The sequence below is a fragment of the Alligator sinensis genome, unplaced genomic scaffold, assembly GCF_000455745.1.
Source record: "Alligator sinensis unplaced genomic scaffold, ASM45574v1 scaffold795_1, whole genome shotgun sequence".
NCBI classification, from domain to species: domain Eukaryota; kingdom Metazoa; phylum Chordata; order Crocodylia; family Alligatoridae; genus Alligator; species Alligator sinensis.
Genome location: NW_005842758.1, coordinates 682,837 through 707,407, shown reverse-complemented (window position 1 = coordinate 707,407; position 24,571 = coordinate 682,837). Strand labels below are relative to the sequence as shown.

The 24,571-nt window shown below is 40.7% G+C and overlaps 1 protein-coding gene across 1 annotated transcript in view; it reads right to left on the bottom strand.

The window, feature by feature from the left end:
- The window catches only part of DLGAP2 (DLG associated protein 2), a gene marked incomplete at its 3' end in the record, with an annotated part of 139,939 nt that overhangs the window by 46,729 nt on the left and 68,639 nt on the right, over positions 1-24,571 (bottom strand). Inside the window, exons 4-5 of the mRNA XM_025216647.1 lie at positions 24,434-24,564; positions 13,540-13,759 (exon numbers count right to left, since the gene is read on the bottom strand). Of these exons, the coding sequence (XP_025072432.1) occupies positions 13,540-13,759; positions 24,434-24,564 (351 nt within the window). The remainder of the gene's footprint in view (positions 1-13,539; positions 13,760-24,433; positions 24,565-24,571) is intronic.

The following is a 24,571-nucleotide window of genomic DNA, read 5'->3' as shown; positions in this document are numbered from 1 at the left end:
ATATGTGTGTGAATGATGCGTGTGTATGTATACACACATAGTATATGTGTATATACAGGTTTCCCTTGCTTTATATTGTAAATGTGTTCCTGGACAATGGCGCATAACCCAGATTTGCATAAAGGGAATCCACTTTACAATGTAACAAATAGGGATATATTCCAAGTCCTTGACGGTACTGACCTCCAGACCCATTTCTACAACTTTTACAAGACAATTTTGGTACTCATCAATAGCAGACTGGCGGTTGTCACCATGTGCTGTACTTTGTGCCCAGCTGCAGCTGCCCAAGGATCAGCGCTGCTGTGCTGTGCCGTGCCCACTGCCCGGCCAGCAGCGGGATGCACGTGGCGTTGCGCTGCTCCCGGGGCAGCTGCAGCTCCAGAAGGATGGGCAGCAGCTTCCCTGAGCAGCAGGCTTCACCCACACTGATTGCATAAGTTTGAATTTATGTCCCATATAACAAATTTTTGGTATAAAAAGGGTCATCACATGAGGGTGAATTTGCACATATAGGACCCACATAAAGCAAGGGAAACCTGTATATGAAATATGTAAAAAATATAAAATGAGAGCTTGTCTACATTGCTTCCATGCTATGAAGCATGCCATATGCATGCACTTTAAATCATTGTTTGTCAAATCTGGGTAAGAGTTAATACATGTTTTACAGTAGTTCCAAGCTTCTGCCAAAAGTCTACCCAAGATAAAGAGCCTAAGAATGGTTCTGTATGCTTCAGTCACTGTTAAAAGGTGGCTACATTGCCTCATACTTGGAATATGGCACACACTGGCTGCGTCTACATGAGTGGTGGACTGCATAGTAGTTATTGCATAGTAATTTAGTACTTGCTTAACTGGAGTTACTGTGCAGTACTGTTGCCACAGGTTTTTTCCTGATACTACTGTGCTGTAGCTTGTTTCTACTGTGCACACAGTTAGTGCCCAGCAACACTACTCTACTGTGCGGTAGCAATGAGCTATGGTGAAGTAGGTCATTGCTACTGTGCCTTAGTGTCTTGTGTAGATGTGCCCACTGAGTGGGAATGCATGGAGATTTCCTGGTGGTGCTCCTTTAAGTGACATGAAAGCAGCATCAACATGACCTGAGAGACTGCCAAAGGATAAATCCCAGGCAAAATAGTCAGTTTAATGCAGCAGGTGATGTATCTATTTGTTGCTGCCATCTCAGTGCTGCATCAAATCCATGCAGTCATTTGACAACAAACAAGGACTTTACTATTAATACGACATCTCAGATCAATCAAAATTTACTGGTCTTGTTACAGAAATTGATGGATGAGATGCTACGGTCTGTGTTGTGCATAGACTTAGATTAAGTTATTGCAATTGACCTTTCAAGGCTTAAAGTATATGTATCTGTGATATTATACAGGAAACTAAATAAATAGACCGGAAAATGTGACCACTAAATTTGGAAAATGGTGGAGTCTAAGAGTAGCATTTGAATACATTTTAATCTCCTAATTACAACCTGAAGAACAGAATGAAAAGAATTGTAGAAATCAAGTCATTCAATGTTTAAATCATTGCTTCCATATTGAAGAAACATATCTCTGTAGGCAGGCCACGCTACATAAATGAGAAGATCTGTTTAGGCAGAGTAATTAATGTTAGGCATAAAACAGAAATGTAAATCAAATGGGACATGAAAGTTATTTTCTGCAAGTTTATACTAAAGTTAAGAGAGAGAAATGGGCAATGCCAACCTTGGGCAATCATTGATGGACTAGCTACAAAGGGTTCTATTTTAGATCAGTTAATTAGCAAGAAATTATAGTCTGACTAGCATTTAGCATCCTGTAGACAGCAAAGTGTTGACAGCTGTTTTGATTTTCTAGACAATTCCTATGTTCTTCTAAAGTGTTGAAATTGCATTACAAAATATGATCTCAGTTTTTCAGTGTCAGAAAGGAGGTGGGAAAATTGCATATTTAATCATGTTCTATTTAAAAAAGATATATTATAGAAATCAAAACTATATTGCTTATAATACCCAAGGGCTGAAAAGAGCTAAGAGTCTGGTATGGTTTCCAAACTATGGAGCAGTTATGCTCCCATTAACTTCACTTGGAATTCTGCCCATGGCTTTTTCTGGAAAAGAATCAGGCCTCATATTGATACACTGATATTCATTCTTCCTGTGGGGAGGGAGGATAATAGGCATAGACTTTTTTTTTATAGTCTAACCAAAGAAAATCTTATTCCCCAATTCCCAGAACGCATTTCCCCTTCACAGTCAATCATTCTCCATCAATGTTTTCACAGTCACATCTACAAGCACATAAGTTAAATAGTTTTTTCATTGAGTCATTTTTACTCTCTTATTGTACCTGGAAGATCAGAAATATTTTTGACTATGAGTAAGGAGTTACCAACAAAAAACAGTGGAGAAATGCTAATAAAACAATTAACTTTAAAAGATACATTGCGTAATAAACTAGCTTTAATAGAGCATGACATCAGTTCCCCTACATTAATGGTAATTGTAAATGACTAAACTACTTTTAATAAACAATCAAAAAATCCTTAGCTTTTACATAATGCTTTTCATATTTAAAGAGGTCTGCAAGCATCGATTCACTGTTGTATTTGAGTGAGATAATGGACAGATTAGAAATCCATTTCCCCAAGAATACAAGAACCAAAATTAAAACCCAGATTAAATCACCTCTCTGAGAAGACCACAAAACCACTACCAAGAAGCAAGTCCCACCCTCTTCCTACCACTGCACAAGTGCTGCAAGCTAAAAATATAGTGTGGTTGCCATTAGCTGTGCTGAGTATACCCACCACTGCTCTCAGGACCACATGCCACACTGAGAACTTGGAAGCATCCCCAGGCACACTGCACAAAGCATGTGCGTGGTTGGATCAGGAGAGACTGGGAAGGGCTTTTAGCAGAAGTTTGGGATAACTGCATGTCCCATGTAGATATAGTCATAGTTCCAGACCAAGCACCTGGCCCTTTTTAAAATGTACATAAGACATTGCTGGGCTTAGACCACCTATACATAAGGCACAGTCTGGGTCCCATTGAAATCAATGGGATTTTTACCTTGACTTCAATGTAGCCAAGATTACACCCCTTACTTCCCTCTTAGAGTGACATTTTATAGTAGAACAATTTTTTTCAACAAGGGGAGTGTAAAATATACACACTTTTCTGGATGCAGAGTGATTTAGAACAGCCCCAGGGCCCTATCGAAGTTTGAAAGCATCTCCAAAATGTAGCTCACAGCACTGCAGAATTGCAGTTCCACCTCGTATGTGCCCTTTCAACCCTTACCATTGCTTGTCATATACCTAGATTTGCCAGTAGTATTTGGGGGCAGTCTTTTGTCTTCGGTATAGACTGCAGCAGAGGAATGATCACCTGACTAAATACAGAACTTTGAGGTCCTCTTTACACCACTCTAAGTCAGAGTAGAATTGAAAATATTACCTCTTGTCTTACTAAAATCTGTATAAGGTTTGGGCCAGTTTCTCAGGTACAGTAAGTCCAAGGGATTTCAAGGAAGCCATGTTAACCTTTAGGAGCTGAGGATCTGGATTATGTGACATACAATTTTATATGTGAACTGATAGGAAGCTCAGAACAAAAACATAAGGATTCAACAGGATTCATAAAGAAAAAACTTTACATTGTAGCTCACATATCACCCTTATGGCTCTTACATATATTTCTTTAAGAAGCAAAGGCAATCTTCCTGCATGAAGAGCTGAAATAAAATCAGTTCACACTTTCTAAGATGTGTAAAAGGTAGCTCTGGAAGCACAGGAACTAGTACAGGCACAGCTCACTATTGCACCTTCCCAATTTGTGTAGCTCCTCTGAATGAACTTCCAGGGCATGGAATTTACCCTGTCATGCCTTTTTCCATCAAAGCCTGCCATTTCAAGGATCTGAATAACAAAGCTGATCCTTGTGTTGATGTATTTTTTCCCCTCTCCAATAGACACTATTGTTCATACAACTGCGGAAGAGGTGGTGCCTCCTTTCATTAAGAATCGTGGGCTCTCACCCAGGATGCACAAAGCCCAGGTAAGTTCCCTTCCTTTGCCTTTGGGGATTTGAACCCTCATCTCCTATTCTAAGGAAACCTTCCTAATCACCAAGCTATAGAATATTATAGGATGGATAGCAGTATGATCAATCTTTCTATTTGAGAGACAAATAATGTTGAGCAGTTGATGCTACTCCACTTCGTATGGACTACAAAGAGAAAATGACTATGTAACATGATAAATACTATGTTTTCTCCAGCTCCGTTCCTCCATAACTTATTAGACTGCCGGACAACTACTCCCATTCGTTAAAAAGGACGTGAATCTCTCTTCTCTGGGAGAGTTTGGCTCCACAGCTGTTCTTTGATATTTATTTCTATGGAATTTCTAAGCTTCAATCTCTGGGTGCTACTTAAACAATAATATTGGACCTTCATTCCTTGCTTTTGTTTAACAATGTCCCAAATGCAAACAAAATTAAAAGAAAAAGGTTTCATGACAAAAACTGAAAAAAATGTTCCTTCTAGTTTGGATCAGACCAATTTTTTTTGCAAAGTTCTGGTTTGTCCTGCTACCAATGCCAACTGAAAAACAAATTTTTCACAGTCCTTAGTAACTTTTAGTCAAAAGTAGTAAAAAAAAAATGGAGGGAAACCCTCCCCCACTACCACCAAATCTTGAGAACTGGTTGAGGCCCACTGGCCATCCAAAGTTTTCCAGGTAGAAACCAAGAGTCAGATCTTCCTCTACCTATTAAGGACCTAAGGGGACTTAGGCACTTGTGATCCTATCCCACTGTGTTCAAGACCCTGAACATCCAATAATGCATCTATTCTTGTTATAGCTTGTCATTTTAGCCTTAAGACTAAATTACAAAAAAAATGCAGTGAGGTGGAAGAGTGAAACAGGATTGCATGTGAACACTTAAGTCCTCTGAGGTACCTAATAGGTGGAGTGAGATCTATGTCCATTTGCACATGTACATCTCTGCAACAGGGATTTATACTGCAAATACCTGGAGAAGTAACCTGGGTCTTATGGGTCCTTTCCTAGAAATGACATAGTGCCTCTAGTGAGGGAGCAAAGGTAAGAGAGGTCTTGGTGAGGCCGCAACTGGAGTACTGTATCCAGTTCTGGGCTCCGCAATTCAAGAAGGACGTCAAGAAACTTGAGAGAGCCCAGCAGAGAGCCACACGCATGATCAGAGGGCAAGAGAATAGGCCCTATGAAGAGAGGCTGAGAGCCACGGGACTCTTCAGTCTGGAAAAGGGCAGGCTCCGGGGGGACCTGGTGGCTACCTATAAGTACACAAGGGGTGTTCATCAGGATCTGGGAGAACATCTGTTCATCAGAGTGCCCCAAGGGAAAACAAATACTAACGGTCATAAACTCCTACAAGACTGTTTTAGGCTGGACATAAGAAAAAAATTCTTTACTGCCCGAGCCCCCAAGACCTGGAATAGACTCCCTCCAGAAGTGGTGCAGGCACCTACTCTGGACTTATTCAAGAAATGCTTGGATGCTTATCTTGCTGGGGTCTTTTGACCCTAGCTAACGTCCTGCCCCTGGGGCAGGGGCTTGGATTTGTTCTTCGAGGTCCCTTCCAGCCTTAACATCTATGAATCTATGAAGAGAAAGCAGTGGCTGGAATCAAAGAAATCTGTATTTGATAGCTTTCCGTAACATTGGGAAAGGCATCCTGCCTGTGGCAGAGGAATACAGGCAAGAGGCAGCAACAGCTGGAGCTGTACTTTATGGTTAGGGACAGAAATTACACATAAACCAGTTTAAGTGATCAAAAACTGGTTTAAACCTGTAACAGAACAGAAGCTCAGTGCATGTAAACCAGTTTAAGTGCACAGAAAAATGGTTTAAGATAAACGTGGTTGAATGTAGTATCAGACCTAATTGATCTGGGTCAAACCAGTTTATGAAACTTCTGTCTCAGACCCCTTCCTGGTTCAAGTTAATTAGAATCCCTCAGCATCCCAGCATGCTTTTCAGCCCTGGGCTGGGCTGTCTGCTCCAGAGAGTAGGGCTGGCCCCACCCCCTTGCTCTCTAGTTGGAGCAGTGAGGGCTGGCTGACAAGGATGTGGGGAGGGGGCAAAATTGGCTGGGGATGTAGCCCCCCCCCAAGCAAACCCTGGCTTGGGTCTGGGGACAGGGCGGTGGGTTAAATACCCCTTCCCCTGCTCAAACTTACTGCTGGCTGCAACTGTAGACTACAAATCCCACAGGAACCTGGAAACAGGAAGAGAAAGTGATGAACAATCCTGCAGAATCCTCTTGCTTTAATTCTGGACTGCAAATCCCAGAGACCTCGGGGGCAGCAGGAAGAGGAAGTGAACACGCAGCAGAGAGCCATACCCTGTTCCCCCTGGCTTCTGGCCTGAGCCACTGCAGCCATGTAGCTGCATTTCCTGAATCAAAGTAATGTCTGTTCACTTCTGTTTCAATTTAACCTGTGTAGTTTAGACAGACTGAATTGGTTCATCCTCAGACTTTTTGACTATCTGTGCCTAGCCTATAAACCTTGTTCCTGACAGTAGCTGTAGTGCTGAGGCAGTGGTAGAACAGGCAGGACTGTGAAATCTCAGGATAATAAATGTGCTGCATTTGTCTACATCTATCCCAACCACCCATGACACATTATCTTATAACACAGGATGCAACTCCACCCTGCCGTCTATGTTCTTATTTCACAAAGTGAAACAGGAGGAATAAAAAGTTCTTATTCTTCTTAAAGTGAAGCCTAATCACGGGCTTCACTTGGCAGGGGTCAGAGGGTAAAATTTTATTTTACTTTATTCACCCAGCCATGTAACCAGTAACATAACGAAGTTGGGAGGAGGGGGATGGAGCACAAAATGGCCTGGTCACTGTCACACTACTGGCAGCACAGCTGGTCCATGTGCTGCTGCCTGCTTCCTTGCCTGCTGCCTAGGGAACTCAGGCATACAGTTACATATTAGTGTATAACTGCCATTTTTGATGGCTAAGTACAGATGTGGTACAAAGTGATCCTAGTCTCTGTGCAAAGTGGGCGTGTAAGCATGGACACAGTAACTGAGCTGGTGCAGTAGCTGCACTCCCACTGGGCAGGTATACGGGTCCGTATATGTCTACTTACATGAGAGCATGTCACATAATCCTTCCTGGCAGAAATTCATGCCTAGCAGAGGTTAGGAGTAAGTCTCAGTAGATGAGTTGTGGTGGCACTTGGCCAGCGAGCAAAAGACTCACATTCTACACTGTTCTTAGCCGAAGTTGAATGTGCATCTCTCTGATTTTGTAGCAAGCAGCTCCAATCACCAGGCCATAAGGTAAGCATTACCGAGATTTCCTTTTGAAGCTGGAAGTATATGGGGCCAGAAGAAAAGACCAAGCTCTGCGTGTGTAGAATGGTGAGCTTCTGAATGGGAACAGGTCTGGGTTCTAGCCTAGACCCTTGCTCCCAGTGGGAGGGAAATTTCCCCACTGCTCTCCATCTATTTTATCAAAAAACTATCAAAAGCAAGGTGGAATGATTCAGCATCAAAAAGAGGTTGGATAGTGCCCTAACCTAGGGATTGGTGGTTACAGCCCTGGGCTGGAAAATGTGAGAGATGCAGATTTAAAACTCCTCTAAGGGGAGCTAGTCTGGGTCCCTATTTTCCAGGCAAGTATCTACCCTTGACTATTAGGCTAAGAAAGAAGGCTCTCTTCCTTGTGACATACATGTACAGAACTGAATACCAGTCCACTCAGCATACAGCTTATTGACCATACCCAGTGGACATTTAGGCATTCACATTACACATGAACTAGGATCACAAACTGTGTGTAAGTGCCAAGAAACAACAGTTGCACAACTGGGTAACTGCCATATGTGCATGTAAAGTGAAAGTCCAGTTGGAACTCCCCAACACTATGGGCTGTCATTGCTTCATTGGCACTTGTTTTTATTGGATTACAGGAAGGGAAGGGGCACTGGGCATTGTCTACTTTAGGTAAGGACAAGGGAAGTAATTAAGCTCCTGGGAATCTTCTGGTGCCTTGCATTCCCACCTGCTCCCACACAATGAATGATTTCTAGGAACAGGCACTTCCCAATGCATCCAGGTTTACATTCATAACTAACCTGATGCTTCCGTTCTTGGAGCAAGATTGCAACTTTCTGATTTCTACCAAGTACCCTTTGAAGCTTAGCTTTATTGTTTGAATGGCTTGCTAATGAGCATTTCAAGTGTCCTAACCGTGATGAGGTTAGAAAACAGGTTTTTCATTAATCCGACAGATAAAGAACCAACAATGCCATCAATCAGATCTAGGCAGGAACTGCTACAGTTTGAGAACCATTTTAATTTTCAGAAAGGCTAGTATTGTACCAACTACTACAGTAGTTGATAATATCCAAAATATGTCCCAGGGCCAGACAGAATATCTCTGGAAAGTGTCTTAAACATTGGGGCTGGGGACAGAAGTTACACATAAACTGGTTAAAGTAATCAGAAACTGGTTTAAACCACCAACAGAAAAGAAGCTCAGTGCATATAAACCAGTTTTGAAATGGCTAAAACTGGTTTAAGATAAATCTGGTTGAATGAAGTATCAGACTTAACTGATTTGAGTCAAACCAGTTTATGCAATGTCTGTCCCAGACCCCTTACTGGTTTAAGTTAAATCAGAGTCTCCTGGCATCCCAGCATGCTCTTTGGGCTGGGTGGGGTTCTCTACTCTAGAGAGCTGGGCTGGCCCCTCCCATCCGCTCCCTCACTGGAGCTCCAGCAGAGACTTGCGGGCACAGCAGTGTCTACCTGTCTTCCCCTGCCCCATCCCGCGCTTGCTGCTCAAGCAGGGATTCCCACTCCTTCTGTCCCTCCCACAGCACAGACCATAGCCAGCATGCTGAGTGGTGTCTGTGTAAGGCAGACAGGACAAACGCAGACAGGACAGTATCCGACAGTATCCAACAGGTGACAGGACAGTATGAAATCCGCTTAGGGCTTTTTGGAGCTAATCAACAGGTAGCTGGTAATATCCCTCCTTTGCTTCCTTGGAAAAAGTTTTTAAGAAGAGCTAGAACTAATGAGAGAGGCTTTATTTTCTGATGGGGTGCTGAATGCTGATAACACAGCTGATAAATGCTCTATTATCAAGGGGGAGGAAACCCTTCTTTAATCAGAGCATTCTGCAGGGGCCTGGCCATGCCCCCCTCAGCTCAGCACCGTGGAAGAGAGGGGAGGGCTGCTAGCCTGACCCCCCGGCTTCTAGCCTGAGCCACTGCAAGCATGTGCCTGCATTTTCTCAGTCCAGAGGGGATGTCTGTGCGCTTACAAACTGATTCATCTTAGGCAGGCTTTTTTTGAATGTTTGTCCCTAGCCCTTGGGGGTAGCAGGAACAGGAAGCAAATACACAGCACATGCTGACTATGTGCCAGATAGGTATGCTCTAGCACCCCCCAGCTTCTGGCCCGAATCAAAATTAAATGTATGTTCACTTGTTTCTCAGTTTAATCTCTTCAGTTTAGACTAACCTGCAAAAACTGAATTGATTCACCCTTGGGCTTTTTGACTGTCTGTACTTAGCCTGGAAATTTTGACTATAGCACCCCTTTTCCAAACTGTATCAAGCAATCCTGCTAGCAGGCTAGTTAGTGGGTCTCATATACTTATTCAACAAGGCTGTAGCCCTCCTGGTGTTCTAAATGAAGCCCAGGGCCAAATTCTATTCTACTTCTTGGATGTTCAAGTAGACTCAGATGCCAAAAAGTGATTATATTCCACTCTGCTTGAATCCCTGGAAATCCATTAAAACATCTACTTTTGTAATAAGCACCCTGTTACCCTTAAGACAGTTACAAAAAAGCAGCAAGGAGGACTCATCTGCCTTTTATTGTAATACTTTTCCAGATACTTGAGTAGGGTAGAAAAAAAATCACTATGTAGTCCCTAAATTCACTTATGCTAGTGGAATAGAACCTGGCCCCAAGATTCTAGGCATATTCTCACAAAAGATATTTCATAATAAAATACTGTATATTTCAAATTTTTATAATATAATTGATTAATTTTATAGATAAAATATTAATCTTTCTCTGCTTCAGATTTACATTTTCCATTTTATTATTAAATATTCCAGTCAATCTACAATTTCATTTCTTTACATCATCAATAAGAGGCAGCCATGATTTCTATCATTAACATTTCAGCTACTATAATAAAAATGATATGCCTTTTAATTTGCTAGGAAACAATGTTGGCTTTGCCAAAAAGAACTTGTTACATCAGCAGCAAAAAAAAATTTCCAATTTAATAAAACAAGATTTGAAGGGCTGAACTGATTCCCAAGATTCAAAGGCTTAATTGACACTGAAGGCTAAAGTGAAATATTGAGCTTTGGGGTCTTTCCTTGAATGATAATTTTACCCAAAACGATAATTTTACCCAAAATCTATTTTACAATTTTTAGAGCAGTGAAAGATGAAGGGGTTATTTGAAGTTTAGTAACACTTGAAATATGAAGTATCTGCCCCTAACATACCAAATGTTGTAGACAGAATTGTGGAACAATTACCCTATGGTTTTAAGCTAGTGACATATTTCACAACTGAAAATTTCAATTAATTTTGAATCACATCATTGTTTCTTTTCCTTGGACATTTGCGACCCCCTCTACATTTTACAGGTATCGTCCAATTAACTGGTTAACTGTACAAATACCTTGAGACCAGCTACACCTGTAAAATACCAATAACACTATTAAAACCTCCAACCAGCTATAAAGTTCGACCTCAAAAATGTGTACTAACTTTATACCTGGTTGCTACTGAACTTTAATTTGCACACATAGCAGGGTCTCTTCTATGGCTGGGAGCCTTGTCAACTGATGGGGCTCGCAGCTGCATGGGTACATCGTGCCCAGCCAGAGTTGAGAGCCCCATCATTCAGGGGACTCAGCTGCAGCAGCTGCTGACTCTGGGTCCTGGCAGCACCCTGAAGTCCCTGGAACCGCGTTCTGTAAATGTGGATGTTGGGTCCCCACAGTGTGCCCTCCTGGTGCTGGGACCTGTGAAGCATGGATGTAATCTCCTAGCCCTGGGGGTGCATGGACCATCTAGGACAGCAAGATCACAGCTGCCACGATCTCCCAGCTTTGGTGGTACATGAAGCATATGGCATGGCAGGAGATATGATTGTGTGGATCATGCATTAGATCCCATTGCACCTTTACCTGCGTATGTAGAGGGGCTCAGATAAATGTTTCTTATTTGGATATTTTTCTTACTCTGGTAACATCACAGAAGACAAAAACAAATTCATTCAATGGCACTGGAAAAACAGCTTGAATACAGATCTAGATTATAAACCCATGGTTTTTGGAACCGGCGTTTCGCTTGTGACCCTGTGTGTAATTGCTATCTTTTTTCCTTTCGTCCTTTTATCCCCTCCTCCAATGTCAATATTCCCTAACACCAACAAAGCATAAAGATTACATATTTAGGCCAGAAAATCTATCTGATAAATCATTCCTGAGATGAGAAAGAAACCATGTGTGAAATGAAGGTTAGAGCTTTCAAAACCATATCACTTAACCAGCAGATTTCTAATCAATGCATAACATTTTTAATAAGGAAAGAAACAGTGGGATGCAGACATATTTACTGTCTAATCTGATTATTTTGCCAAACATGCTATCCTATTCAGCTTTATGACCCTAGGGGAAATAAAAGTTATATCTTTTTAGATGCGAAGAGTATGTTTAATATAAAATATAAAGTCACAGTTACTTAGGCATACAAGTCAATAAAGCTGAGTACTAAATTGAGTGTTCTAGAAGAGTTCTAACTTTGGTGCCTAAAGTCAAATACCAAAACTCATATTTAGATACACAAGGTTAATTATTTTGGCCTCAGTTCATGGAAAGATTATTGCATATTAGTCATCAAGAGTTATACTACAGCTGGGAAAAGTGTAGTCTCTTTGGTAGCTCTCAAAAGTTTTACTTTATTAATACATTTGTCCCTTGATAGTATGGCTATTTAAGCTTTCAGACATGTAATACAAATACCTATACATGTGGTGTGGGGGCACAGCATATCTACTTTTAACTAGAACTAGAACTTATATAGTTTAAACAGCTTTATGAAGAACAGCTTTTAGCTGTTCAGTATAAAATACCACTCTGAATGTAAAATAACCCACTAATGCTATTGAGAGAATTGCATGCCAATATTACTGAACAATGACAGCTGCTTTCCTTTCAAAAGCTCCCACTGTTTTGCTGTACTGTGGATATGTCAAATAAACAATTTAAGCAGGCATTTTTGTACGTTAAGGTGTTGTGAGAATATATATTTACTTCCTGGGGATGCATAGCATGAAAATATGCACTGCATTTTAACATAGAAATACCGATGTAAGACAATATCATACCTAAGTATAAGATCATTGATTTGAAAATATAAAAATAAATATTGACAAATAATTATTTTTGTAATGCATGCACTTGTTTTCCATCTGTTATCTGTAAAATCTTCTCCCTATCAATGACAGCTGCAAGCCCAATAAATTAACCTCTTAGTTAAGCAACTTGAAAGAAAAAAAACTCTAAAATTGTTTAGAAGGCATAAAAATGAGGGGTATGATAATGACTATTGAGGAGGAATATGGCAAAGGTGTGCGGACTGTGTCATAGAATGAATGCTGCAGCATTTTATCATAATCTCTCATACTTAACTTCAGAAAAATATACTATAGGTAAGTTCTCTATATTCCACCCTGAAGAATTTGAGGCATTTTAAAATCCTGACACCTCCTTTTGTTTAGGCATTTTAAAAGTGCCTATGAACACGAGTTCAGATGATTATTTTGGATGTACCATATCTTGGATGTGGAGGTCAGCCATTTAGATTTCTAAAGCAACGTGAGTTAGGGCCCCCTTGGCCTCACACTGCACCTGTTGCACACTGTTGGGCCAACCTGCAGGATCTGTCTCCGCTACGTAGGCTTCAAGAGTGACATATGGCCCCTATTTCACACTGTGTGGAATGTACCAGTGAGAGACAGCCCCTGTGCCCCCATTGTGCAGGTAAGACAGTCACTAGGGCTCACAAGTCATATGTTAACCACGCATAGGCTGCATGAAGCATATAAGCTACAAGTTCTGGTCTGGTCTGGTCTAAATAATACCACTCATTTGCACTTGTAACTTGTAAACTTGTACTTGTGCATGTGAAAAAAGTTTAGTTCAGGTTGAAATTCAGGCACAGTATGTAATACTTCCAGAATACAGATGTTATATATTATATTAGGTTTCTAGAATAAATATTAAGTATTTGCAGCTGAATAGTTGGACATATAGGCACTATAGTACAATATCAAAGGCCCAATTCTCAATGTACTATAGAGCATCAATCATGCTGATGGCATAGGGACAAGAGGGTTTCTGTTTCATGCACTGTTTTCAAAATCAAACATGCATATGTTTACATGTGAAACAGCATAAAGGCTAGCATAGATTTTCTTACCTGTGGTTGACCTGATAGTTGAGGTGATGTTGGAAGATGCCATTGCAGGGATACATTCATCATCTTGGGAGTAACCTGCCTGAATGGCACGCAGGTAACTGTGGCTTCTTGTTCGGAAGCATCCTGGGAGGTCAAGGGCATCCATTGCCTGAGCTTCAACTTCACTAAACACTGATTCACACACCGATTCAAATTGCCCATTAACCTCTGCTTCACTCATCTGAATAAACAACAACAATGCATTTGATTTTTTGACTTGCTTTGTTTGTGATCATCATGGCCTCAACACCTCACAAATGGATACCTGTACATTGATGAAGAACTGTTTTAGCAAATAATTAAAGTTTAATAAACCCGTCTGAACACATTCACATTTTATTGTCTTACATGGCTGTGTATAATATGTACCATGCAATTTGTTTTAAGTGATGATATTTCATACCTTTTGATATATTCAGAAGATTATCAGTAAATATTAAGAATGATAACAGACAATCCCAATATCTCTAGGTCCTGATGAAGAAATCTATGTATTGTTGACACTGGGGTGTAAAGATTAATATAGATTACCCTCACTTTTAGTGTAGGTGGGAAGATGGACTTCTTAGTTACTTCCCTGAACGAATCAACAGAGTTGATTGATCACATAGGTGGGTTTATGCCACACCTCTTGGAGATGGCATTGCAGATTGTTCTCTTCCCTTTGCTATAAATATGATAGAGGTATCTATGGATTGTGACTAAAAGCTACATTCTGGCCTAAAGAGTTCTGATAAACAGAAAAGAATTGTCTTTACTTGCATTTCAACAGGATGGTTCAGTTGATCTCTGAGTGAGCTGCCGTCTTTGAGGTGTGGGATCAAGTGTACATATTTCTTATGTACATAGCTGAGCTAAGAAAAGTCTGGATCTTTGTTAAACACTGTCTATAAAAATCATACTTGATCCACAAACTGGTGTTCATTGAAAGAAGCAGTATAAATGTGATGCATCACATCCATAAATTATGACAACTGACATTGCACCATTATGATAGTTGATGTACACCTATTTAAAATATCTGAGGGCAAGTTTAACTTCTATTTTTAAAGCCTCTATTAATCATTTTATTTATGTCATGTATTACAAATATTACTTTATTATATTTATTCAGCCAATGATACATGCTTTATATTTCAAAACAGCTTCATTGTATTATGGGGGTATAACTTCTAGCCATGTTTGCCTAAGGACATAGGCAGACAAGGATCTTTGGGTAAATCCAGTATCTTTTATTAAACCAACTCAAATAGTTGAAAAATTCTTCCTTGCAAGCTTTCAGATATAAAAAACCCTTCATCAGGCTGAGGAAGCATCTGCAGTTGGTCTGTGCCCTTTCTGGATGGACTGATGGGTTCTTTACTATTCATTCCATCCAGGAAGAGCACAGACCAACTGCAGATGCTTCCTCAGCCTGACAAAAGGTGTTTATACCCAAACGCTTGCAAAGAAGAATTTTTCCAACTATTCGAGTTGGTCTAATAGAAGATATCATATTTACCCAAGGAAACTTGTCTATCATTATATTATATTTATTTATTCTTTGCAACTGCCAGTTTCACCATGACTTTTCATGTTTCCTTTTCCATAACCCTCTGTGATATTTATCAGGAATGTACTGAAGTCTAGATCCAATAAAGGATTAGGTGCCTACAAGCTGGGTGCTGTAACACCTATTTTTTAAGAATCTGGCCCCCAGAACAGAATCCAATATCTAAAGCTATACACATAGGCTCCTGAAATAGAGCATAGAATGAGTTAAGCCACTGAAAGGGAAAATCCAAAAAGCCCACACCCTAAATTGGGAGAGATCTGGGTGTAGCCAACAGTAGATGCTAAACCATGCATGTGAATACAATCTCACTTCCTTCTAGAGTTTAGGCACCTGAAACAGGGCATGGCTACACCTGTTTCGAATGGGAAGCCCAGAGTCCTTACCTAAGGCTTGGTGCCTGAAAAATGTTCTCCAAAATAACTGAAAAGGGGTACCTGTTTTCTCTTAAAACAGGGATGGAAAAAACAGTGGTGCTGACAATACCACCAGCATTTTGTATAATAGTGGTTAAAATACTATCCCAAAAAGTAGGAGACCAGGGGGTCATTCCTTTCTTCACTATGAGTGTTCAGAACTGCATCTCACCTCCCAGGAGACTGCCCCAACCAACAGTTGCTAGGTAGAGAGGCAGTGATATTCTCCACTCCTGGACAGAGTGAGACAGAGATTGCACAAAAGGGAATATACACGGTTGCTCAGTGGTTAGGACAATCACCTGGGGAGAACAGAGGACTCCCTACTCCTATGAATGTTTCTAGAGTAATGGATAAATCTTCAAAATAATCTGAAGAACAGTGAGAAACAATCACCCTCCTTTCTGTACTCTCTTTTAGGCCTCCTGTATCTACAATCTTTCAGCACAAAGGCTGACCTTCAACAGCTGAACATAACATCATATTTGGTTAGGATGCTCTTGTAGGAGGTGGGAGACATGACCTTGACTCATCTCACCTGAATGAGATGAGCTGCATACTGAATCTTGGTCTCCAGCTTCTAGGGGAGAGTGCTCAAATCATTATGATCAGGGGAGGACTGCTCCACCCAAAGTTTAAAATCAACTGACTGGCAGTGGCAGTGGCATTTGTACTCAGGCAGTGCTGAGGGAGTCACTTGACTTCATGGTTTATCATAATCTACCTGATCCCTTCTATACTCTTCATTCCTCAAGGGTTAACAACCCTGTCTTCTTTTAGTCATCTTGATGTTCCACTGATCAACGTATTCTTTCTTCTGTAAATCTGCTGTTTGTTAGCTGTTCCTGGTAATGAAGTTCCTTTTCCACAGCTCTGCAGATTATTTTTAACACATTCCAATGAAGTTATATTTGATTTTCCTCAATCTTCAATAGAATAGTATAGCCATAGCTCTACTAGCATATTAACAGGGACCCTGGTTTTCTCTGATAAAAAAATCCAAAATTTTCTGATTTAAAAAAACCTCCCCAAATCCAATTTTTTCCATGATTAAAATGAAATGCCACTATATATTTCATTTTAATCATGGACAAATGTAGATTTGGGGATTTTTGTTAATGAGAAAATTTTGGATTGTATATATAGTGGCATTTCATTTTAATCACAGGACAAATGTGGAATTGGGGATTTTTTTTAAATCAGAAAATTTTGAATTTTTTTTATCAGAGAAAACCAGAATCCCTGCAAACCAAAAAAGCTTCTAGCTTATATTTGACTAAAGAAAAACATGTGTTGTTTTATATGTAATGATGCACCTCAACGTAAGCACCCCCATTTTCAAAATTCTAGATCTGTCCATGTGAGGATGGAATTATAAATCGTTGGTGGCACCTCCTCTATCATTTAAAAATATAGAAGCTCCAACTGCATTTCAGGAGGTATCTTATCCTGCCAGCATGCATTAAACATGCTCTGCAAATGCCATCTGGACTGTGCCTGTCAGGAGACAGGCAATGCTAATCCTGATTTCTGGATCCCAGTAGAGCTTAAGTGAGAGCTGAAGTATGAACTGCTCAGATTTTCAAATTTCTGGGTATGTAAAAAAGGAAAAGTGAAGGTTGCTACAGAACTTTCAGGTCAAACAGGGAAGTGCCTAGTGAGTTAAGGCACTTTATGGGTTAGGTGGCTTCTAAGTGGGGGTGTTTGAATTGTAATTATAGATCTACCTAAAGTTTACCTAAGTCCTGTTTAGGAGTTTATTGGTCTTGTTCTAAATAAGTAATGTACAGTATTGTTCTGAGTAACTAGAAATGCTATTCACCCAGATTAGAAATTTAATATTAGACAGAGCACTGAATCAACCAATCATGCATACTGTATTTAATCATTAATTAAGAGGGAAAAATCAATACAAATATCTTAGCCATGTTCTGGCTTTGCAAGTACTACATCTGGTTGATATTATTATTATTATTATTATTATTGTGGTTGTTGTTAATAACATATTATTCATTATAACAAAATAACTGCTGCAAATTTTCAATTTTGCTAGTTTCCATTATACAATTCCATGGAGATTTCAAATAGAACTTCTCACCACAATGAAAGGCTTTCTTTCTAATTTTTTGCAGAGATTTTGGCTATTAAATATATTTTGAAATAAATTACTGTGTCTTTCATAACATAATTAATTTTTATTTCTAACAAATAATAATGCTATCTGGAAAGGGAAAAAATAATCTTATTCTGAAGTCTTTTGATTAGAGTAGTGACCAAAAAGGTAGTTGGATCAAAGGTAAAAGTCCTCATTATTTCTTTGAAACAGTTTGTTGATGGTGAAAAAAAATGTTTTCTGTATTGAAAGAGTAAGCCTATGTTTTCTAATGTAAATGTACAATCTATCAGTATCCATGACTCAACTCCTAACCAGGAATGGATAGGGAGGGAACCATTGAGATAACAGACACAAAAGCATTAAACAGCATAAAACTGCTTGATTGGACAAGAAAAGGACAGGGTCATGGGAAGGTAAGAAGAAACAGCAAAGGCATAGATACTGATATATAAATATTCTACATTTAAGTTCTGTGCTATTTCATGTATTTAATACTGAAGTGAAAATAGATGAACAGTGAAGTGGAAAATATGTAGCTGACACAAAATTATTTAGGTTAGTCAAGATTAAAAATGACAATGAGGAACTTCCATAGGACCTAATTAACATAGCCAATTGAACAACCTGATGAAAAATGAAATTCATTATGGACAACTTTAAGGTAATGTATTTTGGAATGAAGAATTTAAGTCATTCACACACACTGATATAATTACTTAGGTAAATGGCCTAACCATCATTATGGACAGCTCAATTAACTCCTTTGCAATGCACAGTGGTCAACAGGGCAAAGGATATTAAGTTATATTACAGAAGATAGCCATTATATAGAATTATACAAAATTAAGGTTGGAAGAGACCTCAGGAGGTTATCTAGTTCATCCCCTGCGCAAAGCAGGCTCATCCCCAACTAGATCATCCCAGCCAAGGATTTATCTAGCCAAGTCTTAAAAATCGCCAAGGACAGAGACTCCACAGCCTCTCTGGGTAACCTGTTCCCATGCTGTACTACCCTCCTAGTAAGAAAGTTTTCCTAATGTCTAACCTAAACTTCCCTTGGTACAACTTGAGATCATTGTTTCTTGTTCTGTAATTTTCGACCACTGAGAATAGTCTAACTCCATCCTTTTTGTAACCACGCTTCAGAAAGTTAAAGGCTGCTATCAAATCCCCCCTCAGTCTTCTCTTCTTCAGACTAAATAACCCCAGTTTCCTCAGAAGTCATGTGCTGCAGCCCCTAACCATTTTATTTGCCCTCTGCTGGACTCTCTCCAATTTGTCTACATCCTTTGGGGCCCCAAAATTGGGCACAATGCTCCAGATTGCTCTCAAAAGTGCCAAACAGAGGGAAATAATCACTTCCCTTGATGTGCTTTCAATGCTTCTACTAATGCAGCTCAGTATGCCGTTGGCCTTCTTAGCAACAAGGGCACACTATTGGCTCATATTCAGCTTATTGTCCACTGTAACCCCCAGGTCTTTTTCTGCAGAACTGTTGCTTAGCCAGTTGGTCCCCAGACTGTTCCAGTTTGTTCCATCTTAAGTGCAGGACTTTGCACTTGTTCTTACTGAACCTCATGAGATTTCTTTTAGTTCAGTCCTCCAATTTATTGAGGTTACTCTGAATCCTAAGCCCCACCCTCCAGTATATCTACTACTCCCTCCAGCTTGGTGTCATCTGCACACCTGCTGAGGGTGCACTCCATCCCATCTTCCATGTCATTGATGATGATACTGAACAAACATGACCCCAGGAACAACTCAAGGGGCACTCCACTTGATACCGGTTGTCAGCTAGACATCAAGCCTGTCACTACTATCCTTTGAGCTGAACAATCCAGCCAGTTTTCTATCCACCTTACAGTCCATTCATCCAAGCTGTATTCCCTTAGCTTGCTTGCAAGAATGGTGTGGGAGACCATATCAAAGGCCTTGCTAAAACCAAGGTATATCATGTCCACTGCTCTCCCTGCATCCACAGAGCCAGTCAGGTCACCATAGAAGGCAATCAGGTTGGTCAGGCATGACTTGCCCTTGGTGAAGCCATGCGGACTGTTTCTAATCACCTTCTTTCCTTCTAAAGTGTTTAGAAATGGATTCCTTGAGGACATGCCCAAGAGGTAAGGATGACTGGTCTGTAGTTACCTGGATCCTCCTTTTTCCCCTTCTTAAAGATGGGCACTATATTTGCCCTATTGCAATCATCTGGGATGTCTCCTGATCATAACAAGTTTTCAAAGCTAATGACCAGCAACTCCGCAATAACATTGGCCAACTCCCTTAGCACCCTCAGGTGCATTGCATCCAGCCCCATGGACTTGTGCATGTCCAGCTTTTCTAAATAGTCTCTGACTTGTACTTTTGCCAGTATTGGATGCTCACCTCCTCCCCAAACTTTGCTGCCACGTGCAGCAGTCTGGGAGCTGACTCTGCCTGTGAAGACTGAGGTGAAAAAGTAATTGACTACTTCAGCCTTTTCTGCATCCTCTGTTGCTAGGTTGTTTCCCACATTTAATTAAATGCTCATAGTTTCCCTGATTCTCCTCTTGTTGATGACCATACTGCAGAAACCCTTGTTATCCTTCACATCCCTCGCTACCTGCAACTCCAGTTATGCTTTGGCTTTCCTGAATTCATCCCTGCATGCCCGAGCAATACTTTTATATTCCTCCCTAGTTGTTTGCAAATTTCCACTTGTTTTAAGCTTTCTTTTTGTGTTTTAGCTCATTGAAAAATTCCCTGCTAAATCAAGCTGGTCTTCTGCCATACTTGCGAGTCTTCCTGCATGTTGGGATTGTTTGTTCCTGTACCCTCAGTAAGGTTTCCTTAAAATACAGCCAGCTCCCCTGGCTTCATTTCCCCCCCTCAGACTGGGCTCCCAGGGAATCCTGCCCATCAGTTCCATGAGTGAGTTGTAGTCTGCTTTTCTGAAGTCTGGGGGCCTTACTCTGCTGCTCTCCTTCCTTCCTTCCCTTAGGATACTAGAATAAATAATCTCATGGTCACTGTTGCTCAAGCTGCCATCCACTTCTACATTCCCCACCACTTTTTGAAGTGATTAAAATTCTGAAAGGCAAAGGTGTGGATAATATCTAACTGAACAGAATGAAGAAAGTGGAGTATAAATGTAAACAATGTAAATAATCACTAATAAAGATTGCAATGATTAACATTATCAACTTTCAGTCCCATATTCACTTTGAATAATGTGCTGAATTCTGGTCAAACCTTAAAACAGAAAAAACAGAAATGAAAAATGTCAAAACAAGAGCAATGAAAATTATTACAGACAGAAATGAAGCAAAGAGAAGATAAAAAAGCTGTGACATGAGATAGCAATAAGGGCAATTGAGTTTTCCTATTCATGTTGATTATAATACAAAAATAAGGCCATATACAGATATTCAATTTCTCTTGGGAGAATCACTGCTCTCCAAGGAAAAACCAGGAGTGTACAGATGTTTAGGCTTTTTTTTCCCAGAGCATAAAATGTGTGCTTCAAGAAAAAAAATGACCCAGGGACAACTAGGGTTATAAACCCTCCAAGGAGAGTTTCTCCTGAAAGAATGAACATCTATACACATTCTCTTTTTTATAGAAGCCACAGCACAACTCCAGCATTCCAGGGTGTTTTGCTTCTCCCTCCCTACTTTCAAGGGCAGTGCATGTATCACTTGCTGGACTCTGCTGGTCCAGCCAAGCAGGGAATGGAGCACACCCTTTCACAATCCCACATTGAGCTACAGGGAGACACAGGTCAACCAAGCAGGGCTGTCTTGTACATTGCTGCCATTCTGTCTCCAGGAAGACTAAGGGAGCCTGCAGCACATACTGAGACGTGTGCACAGGGTTCCCTTGGCTGTATAGCATCAGCACTGCAAGCCTTCTGCTCTTCAAGGGCTCAGCCTTCAAATATATGTTTCGGTGTCCCCAGCTAACGAGGTAAAAAAAACCTGGGAAAAGTTTCCCAGATTAATTAAAAGTGTGTATGCAGTGTAAGTGAGCACTCAGTGAAATTAAAAGAAATACATTAGTAGTGATAAAAAGGTAGTAGGCATTTTTTTTATTAAAAAGGCCACTATTCATCTTATGGAGCTCAGTACTACCTTCAGATTTGTGAAGTGCCTCATAAAACATTGACACTTTAGGGGAAGTGGGAAGGATCCAGTTAGTATTTATGAGTTTTTGAAATACCTCTTTTTACAAAGCTACATAGCAACTTTATTTTTGCTATCCAATAAAAAGAAAGGACTGATCTAAAATATGCAGCTGTGGTCCCAGGATGACTGAATGTTCCAAACCATTGACTAATATGGCAACCCCTACACAGTGGAAGCCAGAAAAGACTTATTCTGTGAATGAGAATTGCAGAACTAGAACTTTATGGTCAGTCTATTCTACCTCCTCATATATCTGCACACACGCATATATAAGACTATTGATTCTGTATATTTGTGCATGTGCACACACACACATATGTATGTACATACAAACACCTAAGATTTGCATGCAGAAATCCTAGCATTGATTCATAATTTGCTGTTTGACAGCATCCCTCAGTTCCACCATCTTTACTCATTGTTTTCTTCAGATCAAATAAGCATGTCAAATTTATTAATGTCTGAATTACCGTATTTACTCGAATAGAAGACGATCCTGATTATAAGACGAGCCCCCCCAAATTAGATTATATATATGGAAAATTAATAAATTTGTTATAGTTTTCCTCGTATAGAACCTAATTATTGGAGGTTTGCCTTGAATTTGTCCTCCCCTCTCTGCTACAGTAGGGAAAAAAATCTGGGGGCTCAGGTAGCCCTTAGTTCTCTGCTTCCTCCCAATTTTTTCCCCTAGCTGTCCCTTCCCCCTCCCCTTACTGTCAGACCCTGCTCTCCTTAAACATGTGGAAGTGAGGAGAAAATGTGAACATAATAACCTTGCAATTAAACATGTCTGCAGCAATTTGCATATAGTACCCATACAGTTATATCATCCAGAATTGATGCACTGTAACAGGTGCTGGGTGCACCTGTTACTTTAAGAAGGGAGAAGACTGAGGAAGGAGTTGAGGCAGCAGGAAGGAGACCATCTGACCAGAAAGGGGAGGAGCTTAACTGGGAGATAAGCTGAGGGCCAGAGCTGTTTCAACCTGACTGCTGACATGGAAGGAACTCCTGAACAAGCAGCAGAAAGAAGGAGACAGGGGTTAAGAGAAGGCAGCCTTAGAACCACATAGGGTTGGGTGGTTTAGGGACTGAGACAAGGGGAGGTGGTGGTCTCAAGAGGCCCAGGAGCAGGGCCAGAGCTTGGGAATAGAGTGGAGATGGGACCAGAGAAAGTCTGTTGCCTGGGGCAACCAGGAGGTCTGGTGCCCAGGAAGGACTAGGTACCCAGCAGTAGTCAGAATGGCCAACAGAGGTGGGCAGACAGAGGCAGCAGCCTGAGTCCAGGAAGGGGCAAGTAAGATTGATGGGACAGGGACTGCAAATACCAGCAGTGGTGGAGACTGGGTCTTGGTACAGGCCTAGGAGTGGTGATAATTGAAAATATCTGTGAGGCATGGACTTGATGTAAGGGGTGTTTGGAGACCTGTAATAAGCCCTTAAGGTGCTGAGTAGTGACACCTGTACAGGAGCAGGGATCTCTGCGGCAGTTAATAACAATGAGGCGTGGCAGAAAATGTGAAAGGGAGAAAGCCTGAGGGGCAGAGAAAGGGCCAAACAGCCACTACAGTGCATCGTGGTGACCCTTGAGTCCAGAACTTGCTGCATTCACGTAAAAATGTTTTAAACTGCTACACGTTTTAGCACAGGTGTTTCATAAACACAATTCTGAGCACACATTAGCACCTACTTATATCTATCATAAACTAAGCACTGCCCAATGCCAAAAGGGTTATTATTTACCACACAGTTCACTGGACTGCATTCTACCAGTCAACAGCATTTTATGACATGGTGAGCCACAAAATTGTGTTCAGTTCACCCAGAATCCCTCTGTCACACCCTCTTTCAGTCTGGCACATATGATTAATGTGACCCCACCCTCCACAGTGATCCCACATCTCAGCAGTGTTCAGTATATGTATATACTCCAGATACCTACAAATGATCCATATGCTAATTCGCCTGCACTCATAACTGGAGCCAGGTGTTCCTTTCACAAATCCTTGGATGCTCCAAAAATGTATATGCAAATGAAGTGCAGGGCAAGGTGGTCCAGATTCACTATTGGAGGGCAGGGCCACACTAATCATATGTGCCAGGCTGAGAGAGTGGCTGACAGAGGAATTCTGGGTGTGCAATGTTTGTGGCTCACTATGACTTGAAAAAGAGTTGGCGGTGAGTGGGACTGCTCTTAATGGCACTACCACACCCACATGTATTATTCAGATGGGGTATTCAGATCTTTGTGGTAGGTTCCCATCAGCTTATTTTCCTGATGTGGGCCATGTGTTTTATAATCATGCTCAGTATTGGCAACATTTAATCAACTTCATAGTTAGTCTTCATTGCCAAGCACATGCTGGTTTTAGACAATCTATTTAATGAGATTTCTTGGTATGTAATAATAATAAAAGTGGCTTTCCCCCCCCCCCCCATGCCAATGGGGGGGGAGGGATCCTCGTCTTTTATTCGAGCAAATATGTTACTGTAACTACTTCCGTTCTCAGCCCTTTAAAATTAATTAAGCATATCAAAACTGTCCATGTATTAGTAACTAGTCTTACATATAGCAGGTACAATAAAGGGTTTAATAAGAGTTTCCCACCTGACTAACACAGCTGGCCTGGCTAAGTGTGCTCACTGCTCTCATATAGCTCTGATTCCTTGAACGGAACTTTGGAGAATTGTAGTTGGCAGAGGGATCCAGGTTGTGAACCCCAGGCACATCACTTGCAGCTTGAAG